Below are 24465 nucleotides of genomic sequence, written 5' to 3' on the forward strand. Positions count from 1 at the left end.
ATTATTTATTATAAATATAGTATTATAATAGCAAATTATGGGTATAGTTCATCTTTAATATTTCAAGAGATAATTACACTTTTTTATTTTTAGTGAAAACATAATCCTTCTAAGCAATACTATTTTGTTAATTACTCGTTGAGTACTTAGTCAAAACCAATCATTTTTCTAATTTTAATTTACACGAAAAAAGTATATCGACAGAAATTCCAAAAATATTCAAATTATTGCAGATAATCCATTTTAGAACAGTAATCTGACCAGTTTTGAACATAAACACAATAATTGAACCATTTGTTTTAGCCGTTGGCAGCTCTAAATTTAATTAAGGTTGCAATAAACGGAACTTCTGCTATTTGAACGCGTTTGATAGGAGCAAACCGATGGCTGATGCATGCGTGCGTTGAAAGTCAATATTTATTGGCGCCAAAAGCATGTAATATCAGTTCCACTTAAATTAGTTGAGAGTGGTTAATTGATTACTAACAGATTAAAAGCTTTTTTAACTGCTGCAATTCCTGTGAAATTAAAATTTGAATACCATTTCAGTTGAGTAATTTAATTATTTTAAAACACCAAATAAAATGGTTTGACTAACGCTTTCATGATATTTAATATATAAACATATATATATACTGTAGGATATTAATATTACTTTTCAATTAATTTTAAATTCTCTTTATATTTCATGTCTAGTAATGTTAAATAAAAATAAAATTACTATATAAAATGCTTGAAAAATTACAGTAGAATCGAAATACAATTTTATTTCGAAACATTAGAAAAGTTATTGATATTATTTGGATAATATTTATTTACCGCAACCACAGACAACATATATCTAAGTTGTCTACTATGATTCACAACAGCCATAACATACGCTATGATGACTAAAGGACATAAAGTACTCTTAGATCAAGCATACCTCAAAACGTACTTCAAGTCAATGATTTAATGTTAGCATATGATTTAATGATTACTTATAGTATATTTAAAATCATAATATATACAATAGGATAGGCGTGATGAGAGACTTCTGGAGCTTGATTTTTTTTTTTTTGTGTTTGGGAAAAAGTGTTGAATACTTTTAATTCGAATAGTTCCAATAACCCAACAATTCTTGATTGCACCCGGCAGTTATTTTTCTCGATTTATATATTATAATAAATTAGATAGTATTGGTGCTTTGCAAAATAAAGACAAAAGTAATTTCTAAAAAAAAATTTAAACAAATTTAATTGTATTTAAAATTAAAAGAGAAATGTGGTAAATTTATAGTAGAAATGGTCATTGATTGTTTTTACTAAGAAATTTAATTAATAAATTTTACGTTTTAAAAAAGAAAGAAAGGAATGTTTTGATTTATTTTATTCTTTTTTTTCCGGCATAATCTCAATGTGCATTACCTAACGATATCTCTTTTTTTACCGCTCGAAATACAAATTTTAAGATATCATCTTTTTATTCAGAGCATTTTTACTCTTCATATATATTAAAGTGATCGAAATAGTTTTAACGTCATAAGGAAAGCATCAGCGAACCAATAACTTCTGATCAGATGAAGAAGTAGAAATAAAGAATTCCAAATAAAATTTTTCGGAATTATAACTTAAAAGTTTGCCTAAAAGATCAAATGATTACATTTGTTCGAAAGATCAGTCATAGTAGACAAACTGGCTGAAATTAAACTATTAATTTATTTTTTAAAGTCTTTGCTTAAACTTTGGCAGGTAGAATTAATTTCAACTCGAAAATATTTTTCCAAACCTTTGTAAAAATCACAGGCAATAAAAATTTTTTAGAAAAGTAGTTTAGTTTTCTATAAATAAACTTTTCCTAAAACTCTGCTAACCATTACAATGTTTTGAATATTCATTAAATTAAATGTAAATAATTACATCATTTTTAGATCCTTTCCAACTAAATAGCATAACGCTTCCAGCATCACTACAAATGAAAACTACTCATAGCGAAATATTTAAAAAAAAAACCTCACACACCTTAACAATTCCTCACAAGACTCAACATAGTTCCCACAAAAACAACCACACCACAAAACAAAAAAAAAAAAACAAAAAATAAATAAGTATTCACCATGAATTACTAACTGACGACTGACTGAGTAAATTATTGGTTGAGTTGTGTAAGTTTGAACTCATCAAGCAAATGAAATATTGTAATTGTTAAACAAAACACACACGCATGTTAAATAAAAACAAAACCAAAAGAAAAAAACAAATACAAAAGTCAACGGAAAACCAAAACACGTACGCATCAAATGCACACAACAGGACGCCCACACAACACAAACAACAACAACAACAACAACATTAACAGCAGGAATAACGAATACAACAACAACATATGAACGCGTATATTAAGAAGTAAACACACACACACAAACACATTACAACAGAAATAAGAACAAAGGCGAATTAAAAGCCCCCTTGGCTAAAAACAACCAAATAATAACAGAAAAAAAACACAACAACAACAACAACAACAATAAAAATAAAGACAATACTAAACACAAAATACCAACAAACTGTTGAAAGCCAACATGAAGGGCAAGCACATCGCAAGCATCACTTGCTTACTTTGGGTAACTGATATTTGGAAAAGAGGAGAAAAACAAGGGGAAAAAAAAACTTAAAGCCACAAAATTCAGTCAGTCACCTTCACCGTGGTGCAGATCCTTAACGAGAGGCGCTCATTTCGTGAACAGTCAAAAACATGGAAACCATCATCAACATTTCATATAGCCCTTTTGTATACAATTTAGCTTGGAAGCAAACTCTCGACGTGCGTTGAATCGTGCAGAATTTTCATTCCAAACAAAAGGCAAAATGCCTGACAAGCATTTTAAGCAGCAATTATTTACTTAATTCCAACAACAACAGCAAACAAGCAAAAAACAGAAAACAACAACAATAATGAGTATAACTAATACAGCAAAAACAGCGAACCTAACTGTGTACTCGTATGTACAATCATCCACAACCCACAGGAGCAATATGAACGAATCGAAATTGCAACAACAATAACAAATTTGTGCAAAGGATATTTGAATGACTGTTAAGGATAACGAATAAGCGCTTGTTTTCAATATTACAAGTTGTTGGTGCCTAATAAAATTGAGAAGGCGTAGTCCCAAAATAAAATGTATTGAATACCAATTATCATTAAGAAAAGTTGCAAAAAATTAAATTTAAATTTTTAAACTTAATTTTATACTTAAATATACTTAAATATCATAGCTCAGCACTATAAACAATAGAAAGAGGAATAGAGTCCATCACTTACACATTCATGTTCTTATGTTTTGCACCCTAATTACTAGAATTCGATCTTAGCCGGATGTTTTTTACATTCTGATGGCTAAGATCTTCTCAACTTGTGACTAAGCAGTGGTTTAAGTGCGTCAAGTCTCACACTGAAACTTTCGATGCTTTTCATCTAACCCAAAAAAAAAAACAACACTACACAATATTAAGTCTATATGTACTATATCGTATGGGTGTCTTGAAAGTAACAGTCTAAGAAAGTTATAATCCATAACATACGAACATAAAAAAAAAGTTCGCCTATATTTTAAATTTTAATGCTACATTAAAGCACTATTAATAGTTGCAATTAACTATTGTATATAAGATATGGATATTCATATGGTGTATTGTTTTATTAATGAATAAAAAGTAATATTTAATATATAAAATCAGCGAGTGGTAGACAATGTCATGTGAGTTACTCCACTTTCTAAATTAAGTATTTGTGGAGGTATATATGCTATATAATATTGATGACCTAGGAAAGTTAATTAATGCTCTTACACGTAACGAAGATAAATTTAATGCATATTTTTTAATGACACTGCGTAACTTGTTACGATATGCCAAATATGACTAATACATCTCATGCAACTACTTAAAAATTAGTATATAGTACGTGTATTCTTATGATTGTGCTTTGGTGCTGCTCTGAGAACTCTATGTAGAATCGTATCTCTTCACGTTATGGTTAAGAGGCAAGCAGATCTGACGTGTTTTTAATTACCTTACCTCCAACAAGGTAAGGTATACTTGAAATATCAAATCGAGGATCTCGAAAGGACAAACCATGGGATATCGGGGTGATTTTAGTGTGTTGAAGTCTTACACTGATTGGGCTTTCGATTGCTTTACACCCCGATTAAAAAAAAAATAATATAAGCTATACTTATTACTGTGCGCGTGCAATACAAACAGTCAATATAAGACATAATTAAATGGGTTTAAATAAAATCCATAATATAACTAGCTTGCGTATTACAGGGAATATAAACATATGCTTTACAGCTGCTCTAAAAACTTCAATTAGTATCGTACCTTTTCACTTTATAGTTAAAAAATAAGCAGACCAGACGATTTTATGATCACCTTCCCTACAACAATCCTAAGACGACAATTTTATCAATTTCGATTTTCTCTGGTACCTTGCATACTACATTCACCTTATGGACTCACAGACTCACGAGTGATCACATAATGGAAGACTGTGAAGATAAACTGCGATTTTACGATTCAAATTGCGAAAGGTTGTTGCTATAAGAAAATCACAAGATACCGATATAAATATCTTCTTATACAATTAAATAGCTCTTAAATTTATAATAGAATTTCCAACACACTTTCGATTGATATGGAATGCTTTGAACTTTTCCAAACGTAATCCAGTAAGAGCTCTGTGATTAGTGATTAGGAGAATATGCAATCTCTTAATAATACCTGAATTACTTTACGGATTAGTAATAGTTCTAAAAAATACTTTATGAATGGGAAGTGAACTGCGATACTGACTTCTAAAAAGACTTAAACCGCCTACCGCTGGCAAAAAGGTTAACTAAACGAATTAAAGCAGAGGTCTCATATAACATATGTTATAAAAATTTAGAATGCAGTAATAACGGGTGAATATATAAATAACGAATCTTTTTTGTAGACTCTTTCATGAGATTTAGGAATCAGCAGAGTACATATTTTTGCTACCAACAAAGTAGAGGACCGGAATACAAACATACTAGCGCTTAGTCTGATCTTGTTTAGTTTCTTTATGGACTGATTGAAGTCTAGCTTCAAATAGACTAAATCGACTCAAAATGGCTTTTGGGAAATGGTGAGCTTAGCTTTGGGAACAAAAAAAAATTGAAATGGGGCCATGTCAGTGAGTGCGATCAAATACGTTGAGTTTTTATAAACACCGCTACACTGAATAAATCATCTGGAAACCAATTTTGAGTCCCGAAAATTTCATTAAAATCAAATTCGTAGCAATTCTCAGAAAATATATCTGCAATTGAGCTTGACTTAAATAGACGAGTGTAAAGAGAAAGATCCTTTACTTCTCACACCTTCCCTATACTCCAGATCAAAATAATAATGACGAATAATAATAAGGGTAGACCAATAAAGTTATATTTTCTATTTTTCAAAAATCTTATTCACATTCATAATAAATGAAATCGAAAAACAATTTCGGCTCCTAAAATAATTGAAGGAGTTCTTAAAATGTTCTTATAACTCCACGATTACAAACTAAGAAGACAAATGCTACATTTTAAATCGCTTGTCATACACTTTAAGCAACATTCTTGGTTCCGGGAGGTTAAAAAACTGCAACTATGCAAAAAATAAATGCGAAAACATTTGCTTAATGCACAATTTTTGGCGGATTCTTTGGCAATGTTGTGGCGTCACTCTGGAGCACATTAATGTTAAACAAAATGAATAAACAACAAGTAGTAAAACAAAATAAAACTTGGTACAAAACCCATCTGAGGAATGTATAAAGTTGAACAAATATGCAGAATGCAGCGAGAATCTGTCAAAGAGCAAATTTACGACAGCCAAAAAAATTTGCTGGCAATCCTTACAGGATAACCCAAAAAAAGAACAAGGAGAAATAAATTAAAAGTTAAGTAGTAAACTTACTTTAATCCATTTAAGTTTTTAACTTAAAACAATATATATTCATTAATAAATAGAGAGAATGGTGCCGCGAGTAGCGCTAGTTTGGAAATAAAAATGTGGGAAGCAGTTTATAGAAATTACAAGTTGCAAACTATTGCAACTTACAAAATAATTTGGCAGAATCACTTAACATACAAGGATATAAAACTTAAGTCACATTCCAGCATACAATATGCAATATATAAAAAATGGAAGGAGATTGGGAACAAAAGAAAGCATTAAAATTTCATAGAAGAAAAAATTAAATAAAATAAAATAAAGTGAAATAAAATAAAACAAAAAAAAAATTCAATTTAAGCTCTTTTACGCTGTTTTTACATGGCAATTTTTATTATTACGACAAAGAAATAAAATTAAAAACAAAATGCAGAAAATAATTATGTTTCATGGTAGACTTTTAGGCGACATACACCACTGTTAACGAGATCATTTTTCATATACGAAATTAAGAATAATAGTAGACGCAGTAAACAGCCTACACACTTACAAAATGCAAACTGCATACTGAAAATGTACTAACAAGGATGTTGGATGGTTGGATGGTAGGATGTGGGCCTATACTCTTTTGAACATTAAGCGTTGTATGCATGTCTGTCCTTATAAGCTTCTCGTTGCAACGTAAATACAAAAGATGTTGGTTCTAGTAATTGCAGCACATAAAGCAGCAAGAGTGCAAGTAGAGCTTAACACTACCGCTTGTGGGTGCTTGGCAGGATGCACAGGCACAAGCAGATGCACATATGATGAAGCCGGCTTAAGCATATTAATGATATTCATGTGATTATTATCTTTCTTTTTATATGCGTTTTTATCTGTGCAGTTTCTTAGGTTGCCTCTAGTTATTGTTCGCACCAATGAATATGTACTCAGCTAGTTTTAAGTAAGAATTATGAATGTTGCAAAATGGAATGATATGTGAATAGACAAGCATGTGAAGCACTACACTTGATCAAATCGACTGGTGAGAATTAATTTGTGAGCAATAAATATTTTTTAGTATCCTTAATAGATATTTGAAAAGAAATAAAAGAGGTAAATAGAATAAAACATAACAAAATTAAATGCATAATATTGTTGTAATGTTAAAACATTTAAAAGAATCAACATATACTACTTATAAAGTTGTTACTCTTATATTAAAAATCTTCGAAAAATTATTTATGAAAATTATTGGCAATTTGCCTTATCTGATTGCTTGAGAAATCAGTAAAATCTGTAGAATCACTTAAATAAATTGGGACCTCCTACCACTGATACCTGTCATTTTTCTGATATGGACACCGAAAGGTCATAGCATATTTTTTATATATACCCTGTTCTTGACAGATGGAAACTTCACCATATAGATAGTATTGTTATGTCTCCGTGTTAATTACAAAATAATAAACCTCATACTGTTAAATTTCATGAAATGCTTAAAATTGTAGAGTTTAGGATCAAAGCTACACACAATACGTTTATTATGCTCATAATCGGTCTGTTCCCTTATAATTAATAAATTTAAGAATAGTAATAATTTAGCAATTGATTAAAATTTATCCATATACCAACTCTTCTAGTATGTGAAAACTGCATCTGTTGATGATAAGCAAGCGTTTTTTGAATGTAGAACCAAAAGAAGTGTACCAACAACAAGAAGGAGGGATTAAAAAGAAGCGTGTTTGCTATGCTTCGGAGACATGTTGTTGTCATATCTTCTCAAACAGTTGAACAAGCAGAAAATCGCATTTGAGTAAAGCCTTCCTTTTAATAACTTTATGTATTGGAATATATTGTGTTATGGCAACAATCTCTATTTTGTTTTAGACTATTTCAAATTATCCACATTCAGATGAGAAGTAATAAAGAAAAAAATTTCTTTTATCAATTTGATATCAATCGTCATATTCCATGCGTATAATCAACATAATCTAATGCTTTCTACTTAGATATTTTCCTCCTATTAGAAGATAGGGTCTGCACTTTACTCTTATATAAAACTATGATTCGTGGTTAATCTGATTCCAAAATTATTTTTCTACCTGTAGTTCCGCAAAGGCTATACCCAGTGCCATTTATATTGCCATTTTTTTTTTAGATACTCAAAGTGTTATAAATATACTAGACATATCTCAATATTGATATTAAAGTCTTGATTATTTCTAAAGAACTTAGCATACCATTTTGTTATGTAGTGTCATAGTATACACAAAGTATCCTTCTCCGTAAAATTTGTTGTCATTGTACTACTTTTGAGCGTTTTAATTCGCATAATGCAAAAGAGGTGCGTACCTGTACGCAAATTCAGAAATCCTTATTCATATTAATGAGAAATTATAAATGCGTTATGTTTAAATGACAAAAGCTCAAATATGGGCCAAGGCAACGCAACCGCAAGACTTTCACAAAACGAGTAAAAATCTTATACGTGAATTATAAACTAAATTTAAATAAAACCTGCGTTAATTATTACAAACGAGAGCAAAACACTTGACATACTGCAGCACATATTATAAATTGCATCACAGATTGTGGTATAAAGTTATATTTTTTTTGGATTGTGTAATTTATAGTACGCGCTTATATATATTTAAAGCCCAATTTTTTAATAACAAAAAAACTCCAATCCTTGTTAGGGACAAGAAAATCTATAAATTTTGGAATGCTTGAACGCGGCTTTCATAATTTATATAAAATTATGCGAAAATTGCCTGAAAGTATGCTTTAACCCATTACAGTAGCATTGTTGGGTAATTTTTTCCATAAAAAACGTATTAAATAAAAAAATTTCACACTCGGATAATTTCTGTCGGCATCAGACATATCAGGCACTTCAAATTGCGACACGCGCTCGTCTGTAAGAATTTTTAAAGATTCAGTGCAGTGAAAGACAAGCATCCATGTTGATTCTCAACTCTCAACTCATTTACCAACTCATCTTCAGACCTAAGATTCAGACTGAAGATGAGTATACTGCTTTGCATTGAAAGAACTCTTATATTTAATATAAAACAATATATATATGTATGTGAGCTTAAAAACAATGGTCAACCTGATGTGCTGGTATTTCGTGCAGCGAAACTTGTAGTGCTTCCACCTGACTGCCTGCTCGCCTACGCGTTCCGAGCTAACAATACGTGCAAAAACAATACATAACTTAGTCAGTCAAGTGTGGCATAATTTTCGGGGTTTCCGCCGAAAAGTTAGAAGATACAAAAAAGCTTTTGTTGGCAAAAGAAACAATTTAACTAAAATAAAAGAATAAAAGGTGAAGGAGAAAATATTTTTGGTTTTTTATGGGCAACCCCAACAGAATTTTTGTCTTGTGGTATATTTGGAGTTTTACCCTTTCTAGAGGTTATTTTCCTTTTTCTTTCTTTATGTGTTGTAGCTTTACCTTTAATTTTTTATATGCTTTAGTTATTGTTTTTCCTTTCTATTGCTTCTTTTTTGCACCTAAAAAGCTCTTAAGGTAATTTGGCTGTTTGTTTTTGATAATTTTGAAATCCTTTTTCTTACGCTGATTTCTCACCCTAATTTGTTAGCATTAAAAGCACTGAATATTCCGTCATTATTATATTTTATTTCCTTTTAATGCTTGGGAGATTTTTTTTGTAAAAAAAAAGCAGCAAACTTTCAATGTAGCATAACTTAATGGCATTTTATGCCTTTTCTTTCTGCAATACGAAGCAAAAATAAAATACAAGTAAGTGTGAAAAAGGATAATGATTAATATTTAATTTATCATAGCAGTGCGCCTTAAGGATTTTGCCACAAAAAAAACAAAAAAAAAACAAAGTTCTCTGAAAAAAAATATTCTTGGTTCCATTTTTTTCTGGTTATTATTTTTTGCATGACAAAGATAATAGGAATTTTCGTAGGATTTTCAGTAAAGAAATTGGCTAAAAGGATTTGTATAAATAAATTAAGTTCTTTTGTTAACGAAAGAAACAAAAGCAAAACCAACTGTGAAATTATATTAAGAATTTTATTATTTCAACGTTTATGGTCCCCATTCGATCACAGTAAAAATTATATCGATAATTTCATCCACATCAATGGAATTCTTTATGAGATTTTGTAGTGGTTCCGCAAGATTTGGGGAAGCCTGAAAGAACACAAAATGTTATATCTACACATAATAATTTAATGTTAATATTAAAATAAAATTAATAATAACATACACCTTAAGAATGAAAAATAAATTACTTAACCGTTTGTTTTATATATAAAATCACCTGATATAATAATTTTATTATGTCTATGTAGTTCCGATTTTCTAGCTCTACATTATGAATAAAAAATTGGGATAAATTTCAATATTCGTAGTAACTTTTTTCAGTACGTTGTGTCAATATACAAAACTGGAGTTAAAATGCTTTAGTAATTTTTTCCACAAAGCATTTATGTCAACATAACTTGGTTCTTGAGATATCCGGGTCTAAAATTAAAAACTTTCACATAAAAATCATTAACAGCAGATGACGCTTAAGTTACTTTTTCCAAAATGCCTTATGTCGACATAGATTGATTTATAATATGTGAGTATTCAAATTGACAAACTTTTACGTTGAAATTATCACCACTAGATGGCGTACGTAACTGTTGAGCGTTCTTTGTACTTTCTACTATTATTTTGTTTTGGAGTTCTGGAGTTAGTGTTTAAACTACTTTTACTTGCTTATGGAGAATATTACTTGGACAATTCACTTGTAAGTTTAAATGAAATTTGGATTTTTTTACTAGACTTTATCAGATTATCAGATTATGCCAAAACTTTGCCACTGGTGAAAAAGGGATAGCTAGTCTTTAAAGAACTTAGCTTTACATTCTGTTGAGTGTTCTGGAGAGTATAGAAGCGCTTGCAGGCTCTTCTAGTTCCTAATGACGACTTTAATGGAATTATAATATAATGCTTTCGTATTTCTAAAATACCATGGTGCCTTCACTTGTCTTATCAAATCTATATATTGTTATTATTGAAGTATGTTTAACGTATCCGTGTCGTTGCCAAAAGATCATGCAGCTATAAAGTAAGCTGGGCATGATTACTTGTTTTAATATTATATTTTATTCTAACTACTAATTTTTAAGGTCAATAGTGGCTTTAGTGTTTGGAGTCTAAGATTCATACAATGCTATAGTGCTTCAATTCAAATACTTTACTTTGGGCTTTCACTTAATGAGGAGTTGCTCTTAAAGAGTTTTTGTGCTCTATAAAGACCTTAAAGTTCGGACATTTAATTAACATGTCAACTTCTTTTTTCTTACAAGCTTGTTTAATAAGAATTTTTTGTCGAAAGTTAGTCCATAATATTTTACTTTAAACTCCTAGTAAATGGAGAAGTTGTTTATCAGCAATTTTCTTAGGCATTGATTTCTCTTCATAGTAAAAAGATTGCCTGACCGTTTGTGAAGATGACTTATACTTGTTGCCACAGAATGGCATATCTAGTTTATTATATCCAATCTAAAACACAATTACTTTAAGACCCAATATCTCAAGAGCCAAGCTATATCAGCGTAAAACATACTAAAGAACATTATTCAAAATATTGAAATTTAACTACATCCCATTTATTTATTATTATTTATATTTTCCCATCCCATTTATTGTACTCACCCGTGCTTTGCTGACCATTTCCCGAAATTCTGGCTTTCTAAGTGCTTTATATAGTTTAGCAAAATCTCCACCTTCATTGAATTTTTTCGTCATTAAATTAGCAATTCTTCTGCGCGGTAATATACTTAGAATTTCTCTTAAATATAATGATAAATTACGTTCCAACATCAGATCGACTGGCACATTAACAGGTAATCGAAAATTTCTCAACTTATTTGGAATCCTGTCGACAACACTTGTCACATCATAACCAGAACCATTTGTGGTAACATACTCTACAATTTCATCAAACTCATCGGTTTCACGTATGTCATCCCAAGTATCCTTGAATTCCTGACTGCGTACGAAATTGAGAGCTTGGCGAAACTTCTGATCCAATATGTAGTGCCTGGCAGCTATGAAACCAACTCTTTGACGTGGTATTAAAGACACAAATTCACGTAGGTCTGCTCTTATGTCAGCTCCTACAAACTGTGTTACAACCAAAATTAAAATCACAATTGCCGCGTACGCTGAAGGCATATTTTCAATGTCAGTGAAGAAAGTCAAGTTAACACTTTTACCCAAAATTTGGTCTTTATATAATTTTGTCAGATAAAAGTAAAAGTTGTTAAATGTATGGTTAATGAAATTGTTATGCTGTTATTTAAACAGTGTAGACGCCAAGACAAATTGGTGGGAAAGGTGTTAATTGCTTTGTAAATAAAATTTAGTTGGCAAGTGTGCTGTCTTTAATCAGTACTAATATTTCATAGAGAAAATTTCTTTTAAGCATTCAAAACTATAAACAGATAATTAATTCTTTTAAAATATGCTTAAAAATTTATAAAATATGTTAAAAAGGTGTAATAGATATTTTAAATTAATTGTTTATTATTATTAATATTTCAAGTAAAAGTCTTTTTTGGAGCTTAACTCCAATGAGATTAACTCTCATTCAAATCAGTTATCATACAAATTTGCATTAGCAAATATTTTTGGAAAATTATTTTAATTGTTAGCACTTAAAAAGTTTTTAAATATTTTACGGGTTGAATTTCTTAAAATACTTTGAACTCATCAAAACTTCAACTACTTTCGCTATGAAGTTTGAAAATTGATTTTCAAAGTTTTCACTTTTTCGAAGCAATTACATTTGAAAACAGAGCAAGGTATGAGCAGGTATGAGTCCAGGTAATATGCATTTCTGTTAAGCAGACCGTTAAAAATTGATTGGCAAATTCGTAAAGGGAAATTGTACTGAAAAGTGAAAAATAATAAAAAGAAAGGAATAGGTATGTGGAATATTTATTCGATGTATAAAAACAAAGCTAAAAATTGCATTAAAATGCCAGACATGCTGTAAAACCTCGACAGACAAATAACATTAAAATCGTACAGTATTAATGCAGACAAACTTCAAAGTCGTTCCTTCCCAATTGGAAGATTGAAAATATTATTTTTGATATAGAAAAAAACATAAAAATCGTATCCTTTACAAAGTGGACAACTTTTACTGACAGACGATGTCTAATTGATCATAAAGATAATTTTTGTAGCTAAAAATAAAAATTGAACTCATATCGATAACCATTTAACAGAGACTGCAAAGCATAGATGAATTCTTTGACATAAGATTGTAAGCAAAAATCAAATCTTTCTCTAATCACATTCTAGAAAATATTACTGAATACTTAAGAGTCTTTTTACAGAAGACTTAAAGCCAAAAACAAATCTTTTTCTGATTGAACTTACTGGAATTCAAACAATTTATTTTTCATGTTGTTGAAGTAAAATAGAGTTATGTTTCCCACCTTGACAATAAATCTATATTTATATCCTGTATTTTAGATAGTATTATTTTCACCAAAGATATCACTTGACTTATTAGATTAAAAATTTATGTTCTATCGGGTGTTTTTTTAGCTGCGTGGCAGCTATCGATATCGATAACTATGGCTTGACGGCTGAGAATGTCAAACTGTGTCCACATTTCTGTTCAGTAAGGTTTGGCAATTCATAATGGATCGTTTAAAGCTAGAACAATGCTTCCAAATTGTGGAACTTTACTTAAAAAAAAAATAAATCTGTTTGCAAAGTTCATTTTATGGTGTTAAGTAATAAGCTCATTTCTGGTTAAATGGCAATAAACAAAAATTTATGGAACGAAGATAATCCTCAAGCCGTTAACGAATCACCATTACATCTATTAAAACCGAATATTAAATACAGTGTATGGTGAGCGCTATTGAACCAAGCTGACTGAATATTTTTTTGCAAAAACATCGCCGACATTTGGAAATCAATTTGGTAACAACTTTATTTTCAGAACGGATTAAATACTTACGAAATATAATAAAAATATCATATTTAACATCTTTCTATATTATTATTAGAATTAAGTACATTTTAAAAATATTTTAAACATTTTTATGTTAACTGCTTGGCGGTTTATGTTATATTCGTTGAGAGCTCTGTTAACCTTATGTTAAAAATACAAGAAATGCTAATTAAATCAGTTGAAAAGAGCGATTCTGCGCAATGATTAAATTTGCACTATTCCCTTAGAAAAGTATACCCAGTATTTTTGTTCTAAAAATTTTAGCTATGGACGAAGATATTTGAATTAATGTCAACAGTTCCTTTTTGGTAGCTTCCTGGGCACTATCGCGCAACATGCACCCACCTATCTAGCGTTAAGCTCTTACCATTACAAGACACGTTAGGTATCATAAATATATTAAACAGTTTTATAGGTATTTATTTTATATAAATAATTCAGTACTTATATATCTATAATATATATCTATTTTATTAAGTAAAAAATATTACTTATGCGGTATTAAGACTTTCAGACTTTCTATTTGCTTATAGCACTTATACTCAAATGCATGTGAGAATGAAATATTTTTGTTACAGAAAATCAATTTTTAATTAAGTCATATAATTTCAATCAGAATTATAAAAATATTCCTTATGTTTGCTAGTACATGATCGAATATTGAATACCAGAGTTATAGATTCTCGAATCATGTCAACATTCATCACTATCTGTGAGATACAGTCTTATAAGCTAATTTATAATTTACTTCCAACATAAATATTTGAAAAAAAATTTTACCTCATTTGTTATGGTTTATATAATATATACTTATTTAAAGATAGTATTTCATCGAAAAACCCGGTTCAAGATCAAGGAAATATCTCTCAGTTAAAGAAACAAATAAGTTGCATATATCTATCAGTGGCATGGTGAGGAAGTCCTAAAAGGGGCACATATTAAAAATATTTTTTTTTTTTTGAGCTTAGTTGGAGTTCACAAAATTATTGTATTATGTATAAAATTACGTTGTCAAGAGAGTAGAAGAAATGGATGGTATAGTAACTATAATATTAAAAAAGTAATATAAATTCGATTCTGCTTAAAAACTTATACTGTCATGTACTACAAGTGTTGTATCTTACAATTGAATTATGTTTGGATTTTAAAGTAAAACAATAATGGTTTATTTATTTTCAATATTTATTTGAACTTCTTCTTTTCTTCTCCATAGCCACTATCTAAGGCGACGTCTTTTCTAGTCCTTAAAACATTTTTCCTAGGCCCAAAAGGTACTAACTTTTCATGACAATTAGCATCTTCGGCGAATTCTCTTCTATATACTGTGATAACTGAAAAATTTATCTTCGAAGTGGTAACTTGAGGCTGGGGAAAACAAAAAATTTTAGGTATTGCTAGTAACATATATAGCATTTAGCACTATCTGTGAATTGTTTTTTATGGACTCAATATATTGAGCTCTAAGTATCTATTAAGTATATATTGAGCTCTAAGTATTTTGGGTATCTATCGTATTATACCTATTATATGAGTTATGTTTGGTATTGGATTTATTGTAATTGCTTTATGTATTTGACTGATAACTTCACAGTTTAGATAATTTGATTAATTATCATTGTTTATTATTTAAATTTGATGTTATTTGATTTCGGTTTAGTTTGATTTTTATATTCAAATGTTTAAAAATATTTTTTTGTTTTTCAAAATCTTTCATCGGAAATGCAATTGCTCCTATCAATATCTCATTTGTTTACCACAAAGTAAAGTAGTGCTAATTGCAGGTCCGCATTTTTATAATTTTTAAGAATTTCTGTTCAAAAATTGATGTTTATAAATTTACGATCATTCTTAAACTACATACGAAGCTTGATTTTTTAGTCGATTTAACATACTCCTTCAAACACTTGCTGCGTATCCTTAAGCAAAGGACATTAGCATATAAAACATTAACTGCCTGAGATAAAAGTACGTTTATGGCTATTTAAATTTTAAGGCTACAAATTCATGCCGTTCGACGCCTCATAAGAATGCAACCATAAATAAAAAGTAATGCGTTTATATACACTGCGTGCCCTTGTAATTGCTCCCTGGTTCCCGTTTCCAAAGTCAAATTCATGATTGATTCTCTACTCGTAACATTAGCGATAAAAACAAATACAAATACAAATACTCAGATACTCAGATACGCAGATACAGTTTCAGCTTCAAATGCAAGCACAGAAATATAAACACTGGAACTGGAACTGAAACGCAGGATAACATAACAGGATAAAGGGCAGGACAGCGCCAAACATGCAAAATAAATTACTGAGCAAAAATGCGTGTGCGTAACATTAGAATTCAATTGGCAGATTTATGCCACTGTAAATGCGTTTCTACAAAAACAAAGCCAAATTATAAAAATTGCATGATTATAATAAATAAATTGTAGAAAAATTTTAACTGACATATTTATTAGGCACAGGGGCTTTAAATGCAATTATTGCCATTTTCGGCGCCAACCCGAAAAAAAAACTACTCTTTCCAACACAAAAAACTGTATTTAAACCTTGTTTAGGTGTTTTTTGTAACGCGTTTAACGTTTTATTAAGCTTTATGCTTTAATTACTGAAACTGCTTTTATCACCGCATAGATTAGACTCATTACTGGAACAGTCTCCTGCTGCTGCAGATGCTGTGCTCTGTCCCCTTTTCACTAAATGCCTAAATATCTAAGCAAATGATAACATCAACACTAATGTTTATCTAAATTATTGTTAATGAAATCTTTTCAGCTTACCTATACCGATGAGCACATTAAATTGTCCAGAGTAAACATTAGAGTCCTCATAAAAAGGGTTGACACAGGCTTACGCTTTTAGATGGATACACAGCGCGACAGATACAAGCGAGAACTAATAGAGAAAAACACAATCAGTTGAACGGCTGCTTGGTTGTGGGTAGCTTCAGTCATACATGGAAAAAGGCCAAACATAATCACAAAACAAATAAGCCATAAATTTGCATTCCTACAATTGGCAATTTTCTATGGGCTGAGAAAGGTAAGATTCCACATTTTTCCGCTCAACACAGCAACACAGCAACATGCGATTCCATATCATGCTACTGTATCCTGCAGCCATAACATTAATAAATGAAACTGAAATGGTCATTGTCATTGAGCGTGAGGTATGGGATTTGAAGCATGGAGCATGGAGCATGGAGCATGGACCGTGGAGTATGGAATATGGCGCATGGATATGGCATTAGGGAATACAGTACAGTGGCAACACTGCGTGTTAAAACATGCGTTAACAGTGGTGACGCACTTGTCGCTACCGTTGTGCCGCTCACGCCGAGTTTGTTGCTTTCGTCTTTGTTGCTTTTTAGTAAGCGTGCAATCCACACCCTGCTAAATTATCTATGTTTTTGCAGGTAATACCGGAAGTTTGTTGGGTAGTAAATGTTGGTTTTTTATGCTGGTCACAGTCTCAATGGATGCTGCCCACAAAATGTTTGTGACTTGTTTTCCGGTTTGTATCATGACATTCAAGCAACAAAACAAATGAACCTGAAATATTGTAATACGCTGGGGCAACAGAATACCAATATATGCCAGTGTGCATGTGCTTGTGCTGGACGAATCCGCATATACGAGTACGTAGACAGGCGCTAGGATAACGCATTTTGTGTTCCTGCTCTTATGTGTGTAAAATTTTTGTTTGAAGTTGTTTTATGCTTTTCGGATGTTGAGAAACATAAGATTTACCAAAAAATAATATCATCTTTTTGGTTTTAACATATTAAGTAGATTTATGCTTTTAGGAAATTAAACATCCTGCAGTCAGCAACACAGCAACAACAAAAAAAATTTATATAAGAAACCAGAAAATTAATTCAATTTTATTTTTCATTTTTTTTTTTTGTTTTTTTACAGAAAATTGTGTTTTTTAAATCACGTTTCAATAAAGAAAAATATTACCCATGACCACTAATTTCAAGTGAAGCAGTAAAATGCAAACTTCACACCCTGCCAGCAATTTTTTCCATTTCCATATAAATTCATCCTTCTCTCCGTTCGTCGTTCGTCGTTCGTCCGTTTTTTGATCCTTTTGTAATAAATTGCTCGCATTGCGTATGCAGTGCGTTCTCAACGCATCAATCACATGACGTTGACAAATTATGCATTTCTTTAAAATGAAATTGTATAAAGGAAATGTACGAAAATCACGGAAAGTTGAAAAAAACTGGCAAAAAAAATTATTACCATGGAAAAATGTTGCCACTTGCAACAAATTATTGCACCACAATAGTGCATCAAATTGGGCAATTTATTGCTTTATTACGTTTACGTGTGATGTCTGCCATGTGGTCAACCATGTTTGTGTGTGTAAGCGTGTATGGCCGTGTTCGTAGTCGGATTTTTAAAATTTCAGAGCATACGGAGCCATTTTAAATTATTACAAGGAAATTTATTTTCATTTATTTCCTCAAGTTGTAATATTTTTCATATTAAAATTTACTTTTAATAAAACCAAAAGATACTTTGCATACTTGATAAAATTTCATATCGAAAATATTTTCCTCTTTTTATAGGCAAACTATATATGTTCACTATCTATACATATATATGAATATGTACACATATACTACAAATTAATATAATTAAATTTATTTTTAACGTCCGTTTTGACCAAAGAAACTTCAGTCTTAACTTATACTATTGTTTCCTATAGAGAGGTTTTTATTGAAAAGCATTGAATTACAACAACAAACATTTTTATTATATTTATCATAATGAAGCTATTTAAGCTAGTGCACTTAAACACTATTACTTTTTCTTAACTCGATGTTACTTCAAAACTCTTCTTTACGCCTTGACTGGATTATTGTTTAACACTTCATCAGACTAAGCAATAATTGACCTCAAATCTGCATATCTCCCCGAGGAGTCAGTAACCATTCTGAGTTTCGATAACGCGGTGTTGTTAAGTCTGTCAGTTTTCACAAATAATTTCAGGGCTCTATCCTTTATGTATTTTTTGACCGGATCAATCTTGATGTGCCTGAGGATGTCATTCGTCCTAATGTACCATGGTACCTTATTATATTTAATTCAGTAAATTTTTGGCTGACCATACAGCTGTTTCGAGTATTGCTAAATACCCATCATTAGTAGTGCCTTTTTGGAATTATTTCTTATATTTAATTATTCGTAAATAATTTTTTGAGACTGCAAAAACCTAGGGTCAAAATTACACTCTGCTAAATTTGCAGCTCAGAGTCAGTGTTCATTATCCCACTGGCATAAAGTCGTACTTGGCTTGTGTACTTGAACTTAAAGTTCTGTTAATTTGCTATGAAAGTTGCTATGAAATAGAAGAAACTGTTCTAAAATTATTGAAAAACTTTTCTTTGAAGACCTTAAAAAAATTATTTTAAATTTTTATTGGAACTTCGTCAAATTGACAAAGTAAGCCACTTAATTTAAGTGATATGGATTACTTTAGAAAAAGGAATTCGCATGTCACAATAACCTTTAGTATGTGGAATATTAAATCACTCTAAGCAGGATTATCTCTAAATGAGATGTCGACTCAGTTTAACATTTCTTTACTCTAGGTTGTTCGTTATGGAGATATTTTCAACAATTGCAAGGAACCTGAAGTACCCTAGTTGTTTATTCTGAACACCTAAAAAATTTGAACATATTATTAACATACATACATTTCTTGATTTCTCTCTGTGTTGAACAATTCAATTAAAGATAGGAAGACTCAATAATATGCAGGTTGTTATAAAATCAATGCAGTACTCTCATTGAGACGCTCCGTAAAGATAAAGATATGATATGATATCAAATCTTGTGATAGATTTGTGGGCAGTTAACAGCTGATTAGGAAACAATACTTAAAGATTAAATCTCCCTTAAAAAGAGGAGTAAAAAAATACGTGTCGTGAGTTTTTCCACTCCCGAATAAGCCGTTGAGACATTTAAAACCCTGTCTTCGGTGATACCAACTTCAGAGTGGCAAAAACTGTTTCAAAAATTGATTCAATCGAATGCAAAAATATATCGATCATCTTGGAGAATTCTTCGAAAAACTATATAAACATTTTTAATGATTAACCACTATGTTTTCATTATTAGGCGCCAGACTTAAAAGGCAGCCCTGCTATAACACATAATCCAAAAATTTAAAAAAATTTTTTTTTAAAAATCATACAGGGTATAGGCACACTCTAAATATTTTATACACTATTTTGTATGATTCAGTATTTAGAGAAAGTGATAGTACGTTAGATGCTGTTGAAAATAGATAATAAGTTGTACTTTACAATATATTATATGACAGTTAATAGTATAGTGTTCTCGCTCTTTATCAACTTTAAAAAATTATATCTGATATATATATGTGGGGTTTCTTTCAATAAAGAAGCAGTAAAAAAACGAAAGTAGCAAGGAAAATTTAAACGAAGCAAGTCGAACAAATTTGATTTTTATATGTTAATTAAATTATATCTTGTATTTATAAAATTGTATTTAAATCAAACCCACATATATTACACTACATATGACAGTAGAGTATTCTTGTGATATGTCATCCTCAAAAAATATGTATGATACTATATATATACCATATAAAACACTGAATAGTACAGTACGTTCGCTATATACTGTCACTTAAACATCACATCAGAAATCACATTTTGCTCATAATGAATATATATATTGTGTAAATGTCAATCTGCAGGTCATTAATATTTCAGAAGTTATGAGCTTTTTCATTGTAAGTCTGTCTGTTCATCCTTTTAAATCGCCAAACCTCAATTTACATATGAAATTCGTCATAAAAACCATTATTGACACATTACTTATTACATTCGTAGCTTAAGGATAATAGTTGACAATCTTATCTTTCACACCGTCGTAACGCTTACACTTTACGCTTGTAAATTCTGTTAATCATGTAATTTTATCATATTTTATATTAAAATTAAGTCGAGCTTTTTAATTGCATGGTATTTGCATACTTATTACTTATGCAAGACATAAAAAAGTTCTCATCACCTCCCATATACTTAAGTGCCTTTTTCCTGCGAATCGACCTACATAATCAACAAGGATTCTCAAATATTCCGTATTCGCATTCGCATTCCCATTTCCCATTTCCCACTTCCCTCTTGCCGTTTCATTTTAATTCCGAGGTGCTGATTCGCAGCAGTAGTTTGTGCTTAATTACTTTGGTGTGGATTTTTCGCGGATTATTGCCCCAAAGTAGACCATAAACTGCTGAAAATATAATAAAATTAACAAATGTTCATGCTCTTATTTCGGTTGTTTTAAGTCCTATTACTTGTACTGTTGTTGCCGTTGCTGGCTTTGGTTGTTTTGCCATTTTGTCTTAATGTCGGCTAATAAAAATTCAGTTTTAAGATTGCGTTTTACAATGTTATGACAACAAAATAGGCTTGTAAATATTTACTGCCTCTTTTTTTTTATTTGGTAATTAGGCTGATAAGCGTATGTTAAACACTTTTATTGCCAAGATTATGACAAGCCATAAATTAGCTTAATAAATTAATATATATGAACATATTAATTTATGTATTGGATGTATATATGTTTTACTAATCAATACAAATTTGTATAGAAAGTATCTCAGATAGTAATTTAAGTAGAAATTGCTGAAAAAAATATTCAATAAAATGTGAAAAATAAATATCATTCTAAAAGATTGTTTAGTAGAAGAGTTACGCCATCTGTTGGAAAGTGCAAAAAGTTATACACCCAATACCAGGTATATGCGTAAGTTTTTTCCGGTTTAATTAAAAGATGAAGCCAGTGAGACGTACGTAGCGTTTAATTAGAAACACACATTATTTTGTTCGTCTGACATTAAACTAAAAACACGTATAAGATCAGTCCTTGTGTTATCGTTTAGTGATTATGTCGAATTTAATATCTAAAAGAGAACATTTGCGGCACGCATTTTTTTTTATTTGATGAAAAGAAAAAGCCAGTTGAAAGTCTTCGTTTGCTGATAGAAACATATGATGTACCATCATTTAGAATCTTTGAGACTTGGTTGCGATAACTTAAAAGTGATGATTTCTATATGAAAGACTGCAAGTGTTCTTGTAGACCACAAAAGTGTAAAGACCAGCAATAGCAGTAGTTATTGGATGATGACACAACTCCAACAAAAGCATCAAATTAATCACAAACTTAATCAAACTTTAAGCTGACATTTACTAGCAATGAGAACAATCAATAAATTGAGTATCTAGATCCCAAAAGGTTGGAATAAATGTCAAATAGAAAATCGCAAAGTCACTTCAGACCAACTGCTGAAACGCCACGAATCAAATCACTTTTGTATCAAATTATGACAGGTGACAAAAAATGAATTCATTTTAAAAACCTGAAAAGAGAAAAATAGCAGATGTAACCTGGCGCAGCCAATCCTTGAACATTAAGGCCTAATCGCATTGGCAAGAAGACCATGTCTTGTATCTGGTGGGACTACAGTGGCTTGTGTATTATGAAATCTTGAGATCTAGCGATACCGATAATGTACAATGCTATCGCCAACAAATGATTAATTTAAATAAATCACGCATTGTTCAATGGACCAAAAGATTTGGCAAAGTGATGTTATATGACAATGCCACGTCTCCCACAGCAAGGATAGTTAAAGATGCCTTTAAATCGCTTAGATGGCGCATCCTTCAGAACCCGTCGTTTTCTCCAGATTTGGCACGATTTGTCTATCGCGTTTATTATTTATTAACTCCGAATAAATGGGGCACGCCAATGGCCAATATTATGAATAAAAAAAATTTCTCTTGAAAATATTTTTCTTTAGTAAAAACAACCGGAAAAACTTATGCATATACCTGGTATATTTCTGAATAGTTTATTCACATTTGTTAATAAACTAGATTTTCTAATTTTTAAAAAAAAAAGTACAAAAAGTTTAGTATTTATATATTCTTAACTTCACTTGGTTTGCTTATATTATTATACATATGTATTTTACTATTTCTATGAATTATTAGGTTTTTTTAAATGTCAACACTCTAAACAACAGATTGCAAATTAAGGATCTCATAGCACACAGAAGGCACCTTTCCCAAAGCAAAGAGTACATAAATAATAAATTTATATAAAAAACCATTTAAACACATTAATTAGAGACTACAAAGCATGTAGGAGAATTTCATTAAATACACACATATATAAATACTCATACATATAAATATACATATATATAAACTTACTCTAACTTGCCTGAGTCCGTACAACTCATCAACTTTTCCTTTATTTAGCTTTCAACAAAATTGACATTAGTCATTCAAAACGACAATTCTTTGTGCAAACAAAACTAAAGTAAAATAATTGTCAAAGGTTCTATGGACACAATGGCCAATATACTCTTGCGCATGGAACGTGATTCCAACGTCTCCACTGGCATAACTAATAAGACACTTATTATGCTAACGCTGTGTGTAACGTTATACCAATTTAACGATATCACGTACATACGTTAACTAACGTTAACTACGTATTTAAGTGGTGGTTAGGAGGTATAGAGAGGGACATAACAAACAATGAAACAAGAAAGTAAGCGCTTATTTTCAGTGTTACTATAAGAATACACGCATATGCATAGTAGCATTCCTGCAAACATAACTACACATATATATATATATATACGTTTAAGCGCTTAAAATTATGCTACAACACTAATCAGTGGAGAAACAAAATAACACAGTAGCAGTTCGGGCTAAATTACCAATTCAAGGTATATTTTAATAAGCACAACAGCGGTACCGCGATCACGTCCCATAAAAATAGTCAACATTCATTTCGCTTCGTTAAACGGCACTGTAATTAAGCTTTGTTTCATAAGTTATGCCTAATAGTATACTACAAAAATAAAATATACAAAGAAATAGAAAAATAAATAAATAAATTTACTCTAACTTGGCTAGTTATTTATTTTATTATGACTTTTTATTATGGTTAGTGCTGTAAGACGGGTTTTATTGTCATGATGTTTTTATAAAATTAAAATATACTGTTTAATGGCAAGATATTTTATAAAAAGTTTTGTATAAATAGAACAATTTTCTGGTATTGAAATTTAAATTAATTGTGAATTGCTTGCAGTTATAGCGGTCAAATGTATTCCTATAAGGATCGAGTACGCCATCAAATTTCATCAAAATCATAGAACTAAAAAAAAACTTCCTTTCTTTATCGCTTATTGGTGTATTAAAAGTATTCTTAATAAGGATTTCATCAAAAGCATAAAAAAAAAGCAAGTTTCTTTCTCAATCACTGTCTAACTATTGTTTAAATAAAAGTATTAAGTGAAAGTCTTAATTGTAAAATATTATAAATTCAACTATGACCTTTTTAACATTGAAATGCAAACAATTATGTGAAATATTTTCACAAAAATATCTTCACATTTTTCACAATTCACTTCCTCATAGTTGTATGTCCTTACGCCTAAAAAGACAGACTTTATTTTCAAAATTTTTATAAA

The 24465-nt window shown here is 30.4% G+C and overlaps 1 protein-coding gene across 1 annotated transcript; it reads right to left on the reverse strand.

The window, feature by feature from the left end:
* Positions 1–9987: 9987 nt before the first annotated feature.
* Positions 9988–12129, reverse strand: LOC119674187 (protein G12-like). Its single transcript, XM_038085310.1, has 2 exons — positions 11608–12129; positions 9988–10092 (listed from the first exon to the last, which is right to left on the reverse strand). Exons 1-2 carry the CDS (start codon positions 12127–12129, stop codon positions 9988–9990), a joined length of 627 nt encoding a protein of 208 aa, XP_037941238.1.
* Positions 12130–24465: the final 12336 nt, after the last annotated feature.

Source organism: Teleopsis dalmanni, chromosome 2 (genome assembly GCF_002237135.1).
Source record: "Teleopsis dalmanni isolate 2A chromosome 2, ASM223713v2, whole genome shotgun sequence".
Taxonomy (NCBI): domain Eukaryota; kingdom Metazoa; phylum Arthropoda; class Insecta; order Diptera; family Diopsidae; genus Teleopsis; species Teleopsis dalmanni.